Below are 15,811 nucleotides of genomic sequence, written 5' to 3'. Positions count from 1 at the left end.
ATCTAAATAGCACCGCTCATCATTCTTTTAATTCTGGGTTTCCACTACCACTCCCTAACTTCATTGTTCAATTTGAGGACACTACGCATAATGACTGGTTAGTGGTAACACCAGCCAGTCAAAAAAGCGTCCTTTACTTACATATAATTTTAGGATTTTTTTAATAACTTAAAAGGGCGAGTTACATTAAATATCTCCTTTTGCACATTGACAAATAAACTGGATTGACAAGCATTTTGAGCCAGCCTATAGTGGCTGTTTGCAGTACGACAAGCTAGTCAGACTACTGCTTGAAAAGAAACTATGTTAAATATAATTAATGGTGGGTAACATCTAGTTTTAAAGCAGTTTAAAAGAACACATTTCCTCACATGATGGAGCTTTGAGACATGGCAGATGAAATGCTGGAAATCTATTTTGTGCATATGTCGTATGTTTCTGCTTTTACTTAGGGTGCTCATCCATGTCTTTCATTCATTCACCACCAGATATCGCAAGGCTTTGTCTAACAACTGCTCTGAGGGAAGTCTGTCAAAGTATAGCCCCAGGCAACAGAAGTGTCCCAGTCAGGCTCCAAGAGGTCTCCAGCTTTTCACCAGTGAAGGAACACTGGTAACAACACTGGCAAGGAATGTCACCTTCTTGGTGTTTCTGGAAGAGGTGCTTATTACAAAGATTTATTTATCCATTCTGTGTACATACTATGTGTTACCATATTGAATTTTAACACATTAAAGTATTTATGTTATGGTTAGATAGACTTACTTTGTCATTTTCTTTAACATTAGTAAGTGACGTTTATCAGATGAGGTAGTATAGAGAGATACTGACAGCACAACATAGAATTTTCCCTCAGGAGGCAAAGGTTTAAGGTCCATGTGAAATCAGATGACTTTAGTAATTTAGTTCAGCGTGGACAGATCAATTGAAAGATGTAAAAAAATGTAATGGTCCAATGATCTGAACTGAAACAATTTTGTTTGGCCATGAAGATGTAGCGTCATCTCCATGGAGCGGTGATATGAACAAAGGAGGTGCATAGGAGTCTAGATGGAGGTGGAGACAGAAGGTGGTGGATACTTCTAATGAGACTCCTCCAGTATAAGAAAGATGTATAAATGGGGAGGAGGCAGCTTGCACAAAAATTAGCCCAAAGGGGCAATGACAGAGCAGTGGAGAGCTTTAAAGGATGGGCATCCGACTGAACGACTTGAAAAGAAGCAGGGAAGATGATTGGACCAGAGTTGTGGTGACAGAATTGAAAATGAGGGGAGTTTGACAGCATGGAAAAAATGCAAGTGACAAAGCTTAGCACGATGAAAAGCCCAAACACCAGAGAGTGAGCAGATGTGAGGGAATAGATTTTCCCTCTCAAACTTGTACATAAGCTTCAGTACCAAATTATGATGCAAACCCCTCATAAATTACAAACATGGCTAAAGTCTGGATTTAATAAAGAAGTTTGGTAATATGCGGTTTTGTGACAAGTTATTTTTACTATTTTTTCTTTTACTATTGTATATTATTTCTTAAGATTTTGAGCTTTAAATGACTGATAGATGGGTGCGGAGTGTTGCTGAGAGTTTCTTCACTTGTGCTATTGTAGTTATGTTTGAAATGCCAGAAGAGGATCTTATCTGAACATGCTGATTATTCTTTATTGAAAATAAGAAAAACCTAACACCTTCATCTACAATAATAAATAATAATAATGATAAAACATTTTAATATTTTTCAATCATGCTTTTCTTTTTTCCATTTACAGAAGCATGAGGTTTAAGCAACTAAAGTACTTGCTTAGGTTCAGGAAAAGATCTTAGTTGGAGTAAATAATCACCTGAGGAGAAACCTTTTCAGAAAATTCTTCTAGCAGGAACCCATAAAAGTAAACTTCCCACTTGAGGAATTCTCTATTTTCCTGCTGCCACCAGCCGGTACTGTATTCTTTGAAGTGTGATACTTGTAGGCGTCATGTTTTTCTTTAATGTACTCTATATCAAGATGCTGTCAAAATCCAGGCACAGTCTAGAACACCAGCTTATCAAATTAATATGCACTGACACGATTTATAGCATGACCTCATTCTTGTGGCTATCACTCAGAGTGCAAGGACTCTGAAAAACAACTGAGTTTACTGTGTGAGTGACAGTATTTTTCTCTTTGAAGGGTCTTGGCTCCATGACAAGTATTACAGTGGACTTTGGCGATGGAACTGCCATATCCTTTGTTAACATAAGCTCCATCGATGACGGGATCAAACATGTTTACAGTAAAACTGGCATCTATCAAGTTTCAGCCACAGCAAGCAACAGTCTGGGTTCTGACAGGGTTGTACTTTATCTCCACGTCTCCTGTGAGTTCAAAATGTTACTGATCAATTCAAAGTCATTGCTAAAATGTGCAAATTTATGGAATATTCATTTACTTAAAGTGTGGATTAGATATCAGAGGGTTCACCCTACCTGTATGCACATTTCCTGTCTGATAATGGATTTAATTTGTCAGTGGTTTATCGTTAATATAAGAAAATGACTACGCTCTGTGCTAATCTTCATCTTTCATCATACCAAATCATGGACTTCAAGATTCCAGCAGCCTTTAGAGCTGGTAAAATCACTTAACCTATGAGACTGAAGAATAAAAAAAATTAACAGAAAACACTTAGAGGACTCTTAGCTTAGAATTGGTTCATTAAAGTTCAAAACTGTCTGGCCAAAAGATGTTATCCTGTGGCCATGTGTTATGATGTTGTGGCCACGGATTACTAATGAAAGGGAATGACTAAATAACTTATGGCCTCACATTACTTAAGCGCATATTTAATTTAATGAATTATAGCACTGTAAACAAGCTTAGTGGGTTTAAAGTTAACTACAAAACAAACTTAGACGGGACACCAGGCACATTAATTAACAGCAGCTCCACAGTGATGTTCTCCAACAACTACCAATTCCACAAAGTCTGCCTACACTATGGTAACCTTGGGAGGACATTTGTCCTACTCAAAAACCCAATAAATTATATACCAAGATGGTCCGTTACAATGATATCCTGCAGTCTGTTGTAACTTATCACAACAGATTTATCACAGATCACAACAGGATATAACTGTTGTAAAAACACAGTTTGAAACTAAGACAATATGCGGAGACTGGGCAAGTTGTTGGTACATTAGTAATCCATTGCCATGACTTAATAATGTGTGGCAACAGGATAACATCTTGTCATCATGCATTAGGAATGCATGGCCACGAATTAATGTTTTTTCTACCAATGCCGCCAGACGGGATCCATACTCATCCTACTTGTAAATATAAATAAAAAACATCTTTTTATGGTCTTCTTACTGCCATAGATAAACATATCTGATCAGCTCCATTTCAACTTATTATAGTGAGTTATTTGAAAACTGAAAAATTTATGGCTGGAAAACACCCACTAGAATAAAAAACATCCACTTGTCAAACATTTCCAGCAGTGCAAACAGCTTCCACACTGTCCATCAATGTGCTTCCTGAGGTCCAGGCGGCCACCTTTTATGCCAAAATATTATTACAAACATGGCCTCTGTTGAAATTTTGAGCACCGGGGAAGCATTATATTTAGCTGTGATTTAATAAAAGGTGTGACTTTGCAATTCATGTGTCTTCTCTCTAAAGGTCAGCTTGAGCAGGTTCAGCTCTCTGCTCCTTTGGTGGCCGTGAAGAACAAAGCAGTAAATTTCACAACAGCACTTCATCCCAGCAGTGTGGGAACAGTCACTTATTTCTGGTGGTTTGATAACAAGACAGAGGTAAGGCCTTCTTTTTTAATTCTCATACCATTCCACCTATTTACTGAGAAATGTAATACCAAAGGCTCACATCTTATCTGTCCTCTGCCCTTCAGCCTTTCGTGACACTTGATGGAGCAATCTCCTTCACTTTCTCCAAGGAGGGAAGTCACAGTGTAACTGTTCAGGCTTCAGCTGGTAACACTGTCCACCAGGACCAAATGAGGGTGACAGTTTATGGTATTTATTTATTAAATTTTATCTACATAGTGCATTCATTCGGTCTCTTTGCTTTTATAAAACTGTATTTGGTTTGTAATTTTCATGCTGGTTTGATGTTCTCACATTTGACAGAGAAAATTATGGTTCACTAATTGGTTTCTTATCCGACACATCATCTGAATAAGAAATACGTAAAGGACTAATAGACTGTTCAGGCCTGTATGTCTTATGATGTGCATCTAGTCAATTAATTTCCTGCATCCACCATGGTCACTTGGTTATAATGCAATGGAAAAATGGTTCAGTTTTCTAATAAATAGTAAAAAAAAAAAAAAAAATTACAATGGTAGATCCCTCTAACCCATTTAACTGAGAATCATTTAGCTTAGCTATGAGCAGAAAGGTGATTCATCCTTGCAAGATTCAACATTAATAGACAGTGTAAGGGTACATCCCACCATTTTGCATGTTAGCACTCTCCTGTTATCTGAGCCTACAACAAGCTAGTGTTGTGCAAAAACCCAATCCCTTTATAAATTTGGCCCCTGTTCCATTGGACAAAGTAAACAAATTTGAGCAACTAACATCTTTGTTCATTTTATGTAGTTTGTTTCTTTAAACGTTTTCCTAAAAACTGGTGTTGACATGTTAAACAGGTTACGTTGAGTAAAAAATACACTGAAACAGGATTTTAGAGAGAAATTTTATAGTATGTGCATAAAATTTTGCTGAAGGTCAGTATGTCAAAACAGACTTAGTACTACCAGGATCTTCACAAGATGGCATATAAACAAACCCAGTTACCCAAAATATAACATGACATCAACTCTACATCTGAGAACTAGTAGGTAAAATATAAAATACATTAGTAAAAAGAAAAGATAGTAAAAGTAAAATATCAGAATTCTTTGTTACAAAGAAAATCTAAATATCCAGCCATATTACTATCCCTAACATTTTTACACCCACATGATTCAGAGCCTGAAACAGCTGTTTGAACCTGAATGAGATGTGAGGTGATGCTGATCAAACTTCAGTGGAAGTCTTGTTGCCTGTGTGTTACAGTCGCCATCTTGTGGTGGTCAGAGGAGGAGGTTATTATTATTTATGTGATTGTATCTTCAATTTTCTCTAATAATGAGATTTCCACAACCACATAATGCCAAAAATCAAGACTCATCCACTGTTTTAATAGGAATGGTGGGCAATCAGTTCCAAGTTTTTGATCTTGTTTGTGGTGTAAACACATCAGATGATTGAGAAAGGCCATGATATAACTAAAAGCACCAGAAAAAACTAAGTAATGAGCCTTGTGAAACCATTTTAATTGAAACCATTTCACTTTGAAAGAACACGCTGCACACTCCGACTCCAGATATAACTACCTATTTGCAGATAAATAATAACTGAAGCCCCAAGCCTTCCTTAAAATCAGTTATCTGATTAGTGACTTTTTCTCCCTGCCTTTTAATACATACCCAATTACTGGCACCTAATTGGATCTTTGGTGTGAAAGTTTATTCTACTACAATATATAAAAATTTTCAAGGTCAGGTAAAGCACTCAAAGCTCAAACTTGATTAAACAGAAAAGCAACATACCAATTATATTATAATTTTGAATTTGCTTTTATATACATATACAGGCAGTGATACCATCTTTTTCTATGTGTCCTGTTCAAACTGGTTTCTAAATGTTTCCATGAATTGAAGTGTACATAAAAATGCCGCTCTTCGTAAAATCGTCGGGGTTTTCTTTCATGCAGATGAAGGTGTTAGCATTATAACAGGTCTTCATAGAGAAGCAGTTCATTTGTTTTATAACAGCAGTGCAAGGCCAGTGTGTTTGTTCATGGCATCTCCTATCTGTCTCATTCAGTCATACAAAATAATTCTGAGAGTTTACTGTAGCGTCAGGTAATGTTTGATGTGCACGGCTCAAATACAGATTTACTAAATGAAGCTAGAAGGTCACAGGACCAAAGGAAAAAAAACAAAAAAAACAAAAAAAGACCGAAAGAAAGAGGAAAAAGGATTTCTCCATCTCTCAGCTTCAATTTGGCAGTCATGTTGCAGTTCCAAACCCAACATTTTCATCTTTTATTCGTTACTGAAAATCCTAGATGGCTTCTATCCAGCTGACCTCACTATAAAAATATAATCTAAAAATATAAATATAAAATATATAACATATTTCAAGTGGATTATTATACACTGAAAATTTGTATTGTGAAGTAAGAGAAAATTTCTGCTTGTATTCAAGATTATTTCCTCTCACACGCTTTGGCCTTTTCCTCTAATCTGGACGAACTGAACCCCGGGGTGCTTGAGTGGAGAGAGGACATCGGCAGAGTTGTGAAGAGCTGCATGGTTCAGGTCTGCTCTCATAAAGGCTATTTTATATTACAGTCAAAGCTGAAATAAACTGAAAAAGACCTCACTCTGATTCTGACAATTAGCAGCTTGACTTGTGTGCCAATTAATTTCCTTTCATAGATGCCATATCTTTAAGGTTACATATTGTGTGTAAACTCTTTATGCAGACAAAGCAAATCCCCAAAAAGCATTACCAGCAGCATGAGCTTTCAAATGAAATTGTCAAAACACTGGCTGGTAAAAGCTCTGCTTTGACAGTTGTCTTTGCTCTATAAAGATATGAAATGCTGGTGAGAGATCTTACTGCAGGTAAAGGGAGTCTGCGGTATCTGGTTTTCTCTTTCAGACACTGCAGTAGGTTACGTAAAAGATCTGGATATTCTGCTCTATATTTATCCAGCAGTAGCCCTCAGTATGAAACATTCACTTTGACCTTTGACTGTCTTGTTAGATATTACCACGGTTTACACCAGGAAACTGACAGCAGACCTCTGGTTATGGCATAAATGCACTAAAAGCCCTGGCCTTTACCAAAGACTGTCAGATTGAACTTGCTTGTTCTGCTTGATCCAGACATTATGCCTTGACAGTGACTGGTATTTAGGCAAATTATATATGAAGCAAAAGGCAGAAAGTATTTGCTCATTACAAAAGACACCCCACCACCAGTAAATGATCATATTTTAGACAATAAAGCACAGACTACCACCTAAAACTTTATTATTATTTTTTTAAGTCATTGTAATGAAGGTTTTTGTTATAATTAAAGGTCACAGGGATCAGTGAGGATCAACTGCTGGTCACAGTGCTCCCGGGTTTACCAACCGCTGCTGAGGTTTTTATCATACCTGAGAGGAGGTCAAGAGACCGGGCCATGGATGAAAAGTGGGCACATCTTGATCAGGTACTATCTAATAAGATCAGTCAGAGCCCCCTTGGCAGATGCTCTATCTGGGTTTTATTTGATACCACTCCAAAGAATTTTGGAGTGCCATTACATGACCACCAGCCTCAATAGTGGATACAAGGCAGGGTGGATCCATGCTTTCAAGTTGTTTATGCCAAATTCTGACACTACTATCTAAATGTTTTGGCTGAAATTTTGAGTCATCAGACTAGAAACCATTTTTCCAATTTTCTATTGTCCAATTTTAGTGAGCCTGTGTAGCCTCACTTTAGCATGTCGCTCATTATTTATATAATTGTCCTTTGTAGTCCTTAAATTCCTTTTTACAAAGATCTCGTTACTGCAAAGCTTACTGTATAAATTTAACTTTTCACATGGTTTTTTTCTTTTCTTTTTTTTTGTGCAATGGTGGGCAGTAAAGTGGTTTTTGGTCTTAGTCATACATCAATCGGCCACAACATTAAAAAAAGACCTTCTCTTTTTATCTTGTAACAATGTTTTGGTGGATTATACGTTTGAAAGTCATGTGCTCAGGAAAGCCAGAACCCAAGCTTTCACAGATCCTTGCAGAGGGAATAAAGTGTGCTTTTATGAAGTGTTTTAAAGAAAAAGGTTATGTCTTGATTTGGCTGCTTCTCCACAGTACTTAAAATGTTTGTGCCATGTATTCAGAAGGGGATATGGTACATGCAGTCAGTACATTGAGACAAACTAAATTCTGCTTACTACTATTCCCAGATACAAATGATGTCATAAAGAAATGTTTGTTTGTTTGTTTTGTTTTGTTTTGTTTTGTTTTGTTTTTTTGTATTAACATTTACATTGTCTAAAAATAAGCTTTAGGAAACTTGAAACTTATTTCAGTGAGGCAATACATCACAATAAGCTTCAGACGCCACTTATTTTTGTCAGTTGTGTCATCATTGCATAGTAATATCATTTTTAGTGCAACTTGATTTGGGAAATCTTCTACCCATCATCACATAACAGTGCGGCTATCTTTGACAAAAATAAATGCAGGCATGAGGCTCATTGTGATAAATTACCAAAGGCAGCCAAGTTTAAAGTCTGAAATTGTGTTTTCATAGCACAGTGAAATAAATAGGTGCTTCTAGCTGCATGGAGTGTAGGAAAAGTTTAATGTAAATCCTTGGTAAAGGTCAGCAGTAATGAGGGCCGTACATTATTTGTGGTAATTGGGCTAAAGCATGCAAACACTAGCGTGGTCCATTAAGTGATCACAGAGAGAAGAAAAAGAAGAAGAATGTGTTTCTTGATTGATTCATTGTTCTTAACATGCAGGAACTTCCTTTTCATCTCATAAATCTCTTTACTTCAAATAACAGGTAGGAAATTCATCTTCTGTAGTTTCCTGGCCACCTGCAAAGTAACCTGCAAGACCTGCTTTTCCATTTTCCTCTTTTCATAGTTACAATGATTCATTCTTGCAGTATAAACTTAAATAGTTAATTAAGATTTGTTTACTTTACCAGCAATCAAAATAACATGTTTTCTCTCCCTGATTACACTTATTGTTTCACAGAACCACTAATGAGATTTTGTAGCTATGGTTCTAATATCCCAAATAATTTATTGTTTAGACTAGTGGAGGTACTGCATGGGGATGCTGAAGTTTTTGGTTGATTAGACTATTTATTTATTTGTTTGTTTGTTTGTTTGTTTGTTTATTAAATCAAATCAAATCAAATCAAATCAAATCAAATCAAATCAAATCAAATCAAATCAAAGCAAATTTAATTTATATTGGACTTTTCACCCCTAAAAAAAAAAAAAAAACACCACAAGTTCTTTATGTAATTAAAACAACTATTTTTGCAAATGAAAAACAAGCCTTCACATACCCAAGTATTTAACCAAACCAAATTAAAAGCACACCTAATCATTCATGCTCTCTCACACACTCAAACACACAAAGCACATGAATTCCCCCCACTCCACCCAATCCCTTTTTGCAAAAACAAAAGTTCCAATCCCTAATATCTGGCTTGATGCTGTTGTGAGGAAGCGATATCTTGGAGATCCATCCATACCAAGAACTATCCCACCCATGACCACAGGAACCGCCCAGATTAGAGCTGACTGGGGTCACACCTTGACCATTGGGCTGCTGAGCAAGTCTCCCCTATAATCACAACAGGGCAATCACTATGGCAACAACTCTGCAGACTGAGCAGAAATAGCCCCTGGTGTGGAGAATCCCCATATGAAAAACACTGGAAAATACTGGAAAATACTGGTGTACAACAAATAAGAGCAGCAGGTATAAAAGTATATATAAAACAGTACTTAGTTTTAAAAAAGCTAAATAAATACATTGTCTTTAACATAAGTAATATGTACATAATTTTAAAAAAGTAAAAAATAGATATGAAGATAATTAAAATTAATGAAATAAATAAAATAAATCCTCGGGCAGAGTGTTCTACAAATGCGGAGCATAAAAACTAAAAGAAAACTCACCATGAGTCTTTGTAATAATGTTGGTATTTGTTTTTTATGTATTTATTATATTTTCCCCCTTTTTGTCCTCACAAATTTAAATACACATTAACATGAATCCAACACATTGTATCCAACGGATAAATGGAAGCAGAAGATATTCTTTTTCAGTCAGAATTGCACATATTCACTGACAGCAGCCAGCTACCGAGACTAGTATTTTATAATGCCAACTGCATGGACATTATTATGAGCAAAAAAAAAAAAAAAGAACTCCCAGTGACAGTGTCTGGGTAAACAAACTTCCTAAATAAAGTTGACAGTCATATACGAAGTTGCTATTAACATGCAAGTCAGCTATAAGATGGTCTCTGCTTCATCTCTGCATCCATTTAGGGGTCCTTGGCCTGAAGAAAATGGAAGACATGTCTTTGTTGTATTTAAATTCCTTCTAAAGAAAAATACTTCTTATCAACACTAGAGGGCAACGGTGCCCCACAGAAAACCCAGAGCACTGAAACAACCATTCATCTCAGAGCATAATTAAAACACTGTGCTGCATTTTAGAAGTTCAGACTTACTTAAACCTTTACAAAAACATTATTATTTCAATAATGGAGCCTCATGGTGGTTTTTACATTATTACTGTTAAATAAAAATATTGGAAATTGATCTCTGAATATGTTTATTTAATGGTATCAAATATGTAAAAAAAAAAAAAGATAAAGCAGAGTTGTTTTTAAAGCACAGCGTAGAGAAGCTCATTTATTCATCACAAGTAAACATAATTTTGCTGGCTCACAGTCAGTCTTGAACTAAGTTAATAGGTATTTAATTACATTGATGCATCATATAATTGGCATCATCGAGAAGGGAGACGAACTGGGGCAGGCTGCAGGGATTGGGAATTAAAGAGATGTATTTATCTAAAGCCTGTCTGATTACCTGGCAGAACCTCACAGACAATAGGGTAATAAATCTTCAGTTCACTGTTCTCATCTCCAATGAATGACTTGCAGTGCAGAGGCATTAAGAGAGCATGTGCCCACACATACACATGTGCATGTGATGAGTGTATGTGTGGAGCGGCTTATTAAAATGTGTAATAGATTTACTGACCCTGATATGCCACTAGAACAAAAAGTAATTATTCATGCTGTGTAGAGCGGTCTAATTTTAACCAGTGGAAAGATTTCAGAAAGAGCGAGATGGAATCATTGAGGCATGGCTAAGGACTCAAATGGGCACTGGGAAAGCATTTTGGTCCCTTGTTAAATGAGTGCTTCATCAAGGTGTAAAAAAGCTGAGAAACTTTGACCACGTCAGGGAGAAAAAAATTAAAACAGCAATTTTTATGATATTATAACATGCTTTGATTTCCTATAACGTCGCCTCGTTGAACTTTTAAATGGGTAATTCGCATTCTCTTTAGAATAGTTACGCCAATGCAATATAACAGGGAAAGTCCCTTTGTGGTAGAAATGGCAAAAGAATATTATTTCTTTAAATGTCACTGCTGCACTACAAGCAGAATGCCCTTTTACCTGGATGTGTTTCCATCGTCTTTAAAGTCTGTGGGCGTTCAGTGCAGCGGGTCTAGTTTTGCATGTGTCATATCGACATTTGCTCCTCTTTAGAGGGAAACAAAAATTCTGATTCATAATTCAAGCTGTTGGATGAAATGACTGAAATATGGCTGAAATATTGATGACTGTGGAACACGGCTGTACAGCTGCTGCAGAGAGAGTCCTCTTTACTGTGTCACTTCCTTCTTTCAGCTTTCCCAGGTTTTGCTAAGTGCTCTGAACCAAGACCTCATCCAGTTCACACTCAAACTGGGGGTGCAGGTGAATGTGTATGCTACACAGCTGTCTCCAGGTGAGTCTGCTGCTGAGGTCTTTGGCCTAACTTTGTGCAGGTCTGTTAGTTTTGAGAGTGAAAATTAACTTTATGTTAATAAGTTTAAAATTATTGAAATGAGTGGAATAAAAAAAAAAAGTTCATCAACAAACTTTAATAGTTTTGTCCTTTTTTTTTTAAGTAGCTCCTTTAGTCATTTAGGATGTCAACAATGATATATAGTACTGTGAGGAAGGAGTAGTAGTAGTTTATTAAAATATGTGCAACCATAAATTTACCTTTGATGTCAATATTTGAATGACCACCTCCATTCTTCAACACAGCCTGAACCTTGTTAGATATGTTTTACTTCAGGACTTGTTCCCCAGGCTTCTGTGGGACTTTCCAAAGCTCGTCTTTGGATGTGTTTTTACCTTTTGCTCAATTCTCTGTCAAAATGATCCCCCACTGATTCAATACAGTTGGGATCAGGGCTCTGAATAAGATTCACTTCTACATAAGACCTATTATTACAGATTTTAACTCTGGTTCTGGTTTAATTTGACATATGTCAGGTTTTTTTCTTCCTAAATTTCTTCCTGAAGAAAGATTTCTTGAAAGCCACCCTTTCATTGACACTATTTTTAATGAGGCTTTGGTGATTAGTAAGTCTATCAGGACCAGACGACTCTCTTAGGTCTCATTTCAGGTCTTCGCTTGAATTTTTTTGTCTTAAGGAAATGCTTTCAGATATTGTCCCCATTTGCTGTAGATTTATTCTTTTCGGTCCTGTCACTTTTTCTTTTGTCCTCCACTGTCAGTTTCCTCAAATTTTTTTAAGGACACACTGCAATCCATGCTGAGATATGCCAAGTTTTCAGGTAATAGCTCTTCGGGAATCACCTTGTTGGTGCAAACATACTATTTTATGTCTGTCAGACTGTTATTTTTTTAGCTAAAGAAATTAGGACAAACTGAGTATTTTTTTTGCCACCGACTGTTAGTAACAAGGTGCCTAAAGATACTATTTAAATTAGTTTCATTGCTAAGTTGTCTGTCATGTTACATACAGCCCTGGTTCTTCCTCTAAGTTAGGTGCCTTTTCTATGCTCAAATGATTCATAGGCCAATGTTAAGTGTTATAATGTATAAGGTATAAGGAGGACTGGAAATGCATTAAAAACAATGTCCTAATAAAAATTTTGAAAGGCCTTCATAAATCTGATGAACTATTGCTTAAGACAACTTTAATGATTATAGGAAAGTCTGGCTCTTTGGAAGTAGAATGTAAAGAAATGAAGAGTAGATAAACATGCTTCACAGTATTGTATAAGTAATTTATAGTCATATAAGATAACTGTATTTGGTGACCATGTGTGCTCATTTTCTCAATTCTTCTCCTTCAAAGCTCCTCTTGTGGACAGCAGTGACAGCTTGCACAGTAGCACTGCAGTCATCATGCTCGTGTCAGTGGTACTGATGGGCTTGGCTGTCTTTGTAATATTTAAATTTAAAAGGTACAGTATACTGGATACTGTGGATGTACTATAACTGCATTTTTAGAAGAACAGATAAAATTATCTTTGAATACATATGTTATAACTTAAATTTTCTCTTGCATATTGCTGTTGGCAAAGCATTATTCAAAGCTTTTTTTTTTAGAGTTTTATCAACTGCAAGTGAACACCTCCCTGCTAAACTCACTAAATGTTTATACAAATATCCACAGTCCATATATCTCTAAGGTATGGCCATTTGTGACAATAATAGCTGGAGGAATAAGACAATTCCCCTCTGTCTCAATCTGCAGAATATTACAGGGTATGACAGTCTAATCAATTCTCCCAGAGTGCTGAATGTGTGTCAGAGTCCTGCAGTTATCAATATTAATCTATCTGACAATATGAGGGCTGACCTTTTGGAAATGCTAAACACAACCATTCAAGGTGAGGCAAACTCTGCAGAATGGCAGGAAAGGTTGAAAAGATAAGTCCTGAGACAACATATATTATACAGTGAGGGACATACAGTAAATAGCATCCTCTGCTGCAGGTAATCTCATGCCAATCAAGACAGAATGGTTTATTTTCTCTGCAGTGTTACTCATTATAAAGTAAAATATTACTTAACTTCAACTTTTGGGATCATAATTGCTACATTAAGCATTTGAGTTTTTTAAGCTTTCCCAAATGTCACAGCACCAGCTGTAGCACAAACTTACAAGTGAAAATCAGAAATTAGAAATACAAGAAGTTAGTTTTAAGCAGAATTGAGGATGCATCTGAGGGGATGAAAAACTGATTGAAAACTGAGGTGAACAATGTGAAAATGAGAGAGCAAAGCCCAGTGGAATGCAAAATGCCCCAGTTTCTAGCTTTCAAGCAATCCTCTGCCATTTTTAACTGTTAAAAATAGTGTGTGGCAGATTATGTTCAGTGAAAGTATTAGTACAACAGACATGATGGCAGATTTCCATTAAGTTCCCTTTTTTTGAAACCCCACTCTTGCATGATCTGCAGAAAGATTCCGGGTGTGAACACATACACAGCAGAGCAGCCGGACAAAGAACAGGAGGTCATCCCAACAGTGACTTCTTTAGCCGTCCCAAACCCTGAGGGGGACAAGCTGACCTCAGTGGATCATGTGGCTGTACAGCTGGACTCAAACAGTAGAGGTATGGAGGGGTCTAGTTCCTTCTTAAAACTGCAGGGTTTATTTAGTCTGAAGTGTTTCTGTTGCTTTCTTCTTTGTTGCAAAGTTGAAGTAAGTCAACTTTTATTTGTAATCAAAACAAAAACAACAACAACAACAAAAAAATCTCCTTTATGGTTTTCATTTATTTCCCAAAAGTGAAACAGTTCCTAAAGAAACAGTTGACAATGATGCCTGAAAAGAGGCCATAAAGACAGTTTATGTCATCAAAACACTTCAAAACATCTCTTCTTATCTGCTAAACCCAAACTGTGTGCAAGACACATTGAGTGTGTGATCTTCCATACAGCACTGACAGGGTTTCAGGTCAAACATTTTTAACAAAATGTTGCAGGAAATATTGACTAAAATCATGAGAACAATCAGAAGAAACTAAGATGTGTAAAACATTTGTGTTTTTGTATATATATATATATATATATATATATAAGTTACTAAACATATTGCTTAATAATTTCCTTTTGTTTTGTGTATGTTTTATTGTATGATTAAATTATTGTTTAATATTTAGACAGGCAAAAGGAAAAAAAATCTGAATGCTTAATTAAATGGATCTGGTGTCGTTTAGGTCGGGGCTACTCAGCTACTCAATTCTGTCCTACAAGGGCTGCAGTCCTGCAGGTTTTTAATGTCTACCTACTCCAACACAAATGACTCTACAATGAGTGACTGAGCAGAACTTCATAGGCTGTTGGATCCATTTAATTTGAATCAAGTATTTTGGAGCAGGGAAACATTGAAAACTAGCAGGACTGCAGCCCTCATAGGACTGAATTGAGTAACCCTGGTTTAGGTCCTTATAAAAGGAAAAGTCACTTCAAATCATTACAGCTTTGCTCTTAAAAATCTCCTTTATCCCATGATGATGAAAACACCTCCATTTACAGGGCAGGAGGTATCACTAAATGATTTGATTGGTATAAAATGGATGTGAATCACCAGATCTCAACCTGTTGGAGATTTGGACCGACATGTCAGACATGATCTTCAAAATGGAGCAAAAGTTTTGGAGGAGATGTGTTATATCCTCAATCAGTTCTCCAGACACCTACAGCATCAATGCTAAGACTCATTCTGCTGGTTTCTATTGTTTTTTTCTTTTATTTGCATTAAGAAGATGTGAGATGTGATTAGAAATGGTTAAAAAAAGAATTAATAGAATTTTTGAATAAGAAGAGCTTGTTTCACTTCCCTGTTGTGAATGTCCATCACAGTTGTTTTTATTCCTCCTTGAGTTTGCTCTTGGCTTAGACAACTATATCTGCAACCAAATTCTAATGTGCAATCTAATGTATTTGCTTCAAACAAGGCAGACATTTTCTAATTGAAACCTGAAGTTCTCACTGCTGAAGGTAAGACTAGATTTGCCCTGATGGCCCAGCGCCTTATAACAGGGTTAATTATGTTCAGCATGACATGAAAAAATAATGAATAGTTAAAACACAGCTAATGAGTCATAGTAAGGACATAATTTCAAGGAAAAGCATGAAAAAAATTCCTCACCTTTTTGTTGTGGTTGTGGCA

At 36.3% G+C, this 15,811-nt stretch overlaps 1 protein-coding gene across 2 annotated transcripts in view; it reads left to right on the top strand.

The window, feature by feature from the left end:
- Nucleotides 1–15,811, top strand: part of LOC121655486 (VPS10 domain-containing receptor SorCS1-like) — a 64,641-nt gene that overhangs the window by 46,331 nt on the left and 2,499 nt on the right. For both annotated transcript variants that reach the window (XM_042010173.1, XM_042010172.1), the window contains exons 18-26: nucleotides 489–660; nucleotides 2,167–2,353; nucleotides 3,660–3,793; nucleotides 3,889–4,012; nucleotides 6,257–6,369; nucleotides 7,139–7,273; nucleotides 11,515–11,614; nucleotides 12,984–13,092; nucleotides 14,095–14,249. In XM_042010173.1, coding sequence (XP_041866107.1) covers nucleotides 489–660; nucleotides 2,167–2,353; nucleotides 3,660–3,793; nucleotides 3,889–4,012; nucleotides 6,257–6,369; nucleotides 7,139–7,273; nucleotides 11,515–11,614; nucleotides 12,984–13,092; nucleotides 14,095–14,249 — 1,229 coding nt within the window. The remainder of the gene's footprint in view (nucleotides 1–488; nucleotides 661–2,166; nucleotides 2,354–3,659; nucleotides 3,794–3,888; nucleotides 4,013–6,256; nucleotides 6,370–7,138; nucleotides 7,274–11,514; nucleotides 11,615–12,983; nucleotides 13,093–14,094; nucleotides 14,250–15,811) is intronic.

Source organism: Melanotaenia boesemani, chromosome 16 (genome assembly GCF_017639745.1).
Source record: "Melanotaenia boesemani isolate fMelBoe1 chromosome 16, fMelBoe1.pri, whole genome shotgun sequence".
NCBI classification, from domain to species: Eukaryota; Metazoa; Chordata; class Actinopteri; order Atheriniformes; family Melanotaeniidae; genus Melanotaenia; species Melanotaenia boesemani.
Note: the sequence above shows the minus strand (reverse complement) of the source record. Positions and strands in the feature narration are given on the sequence as shown.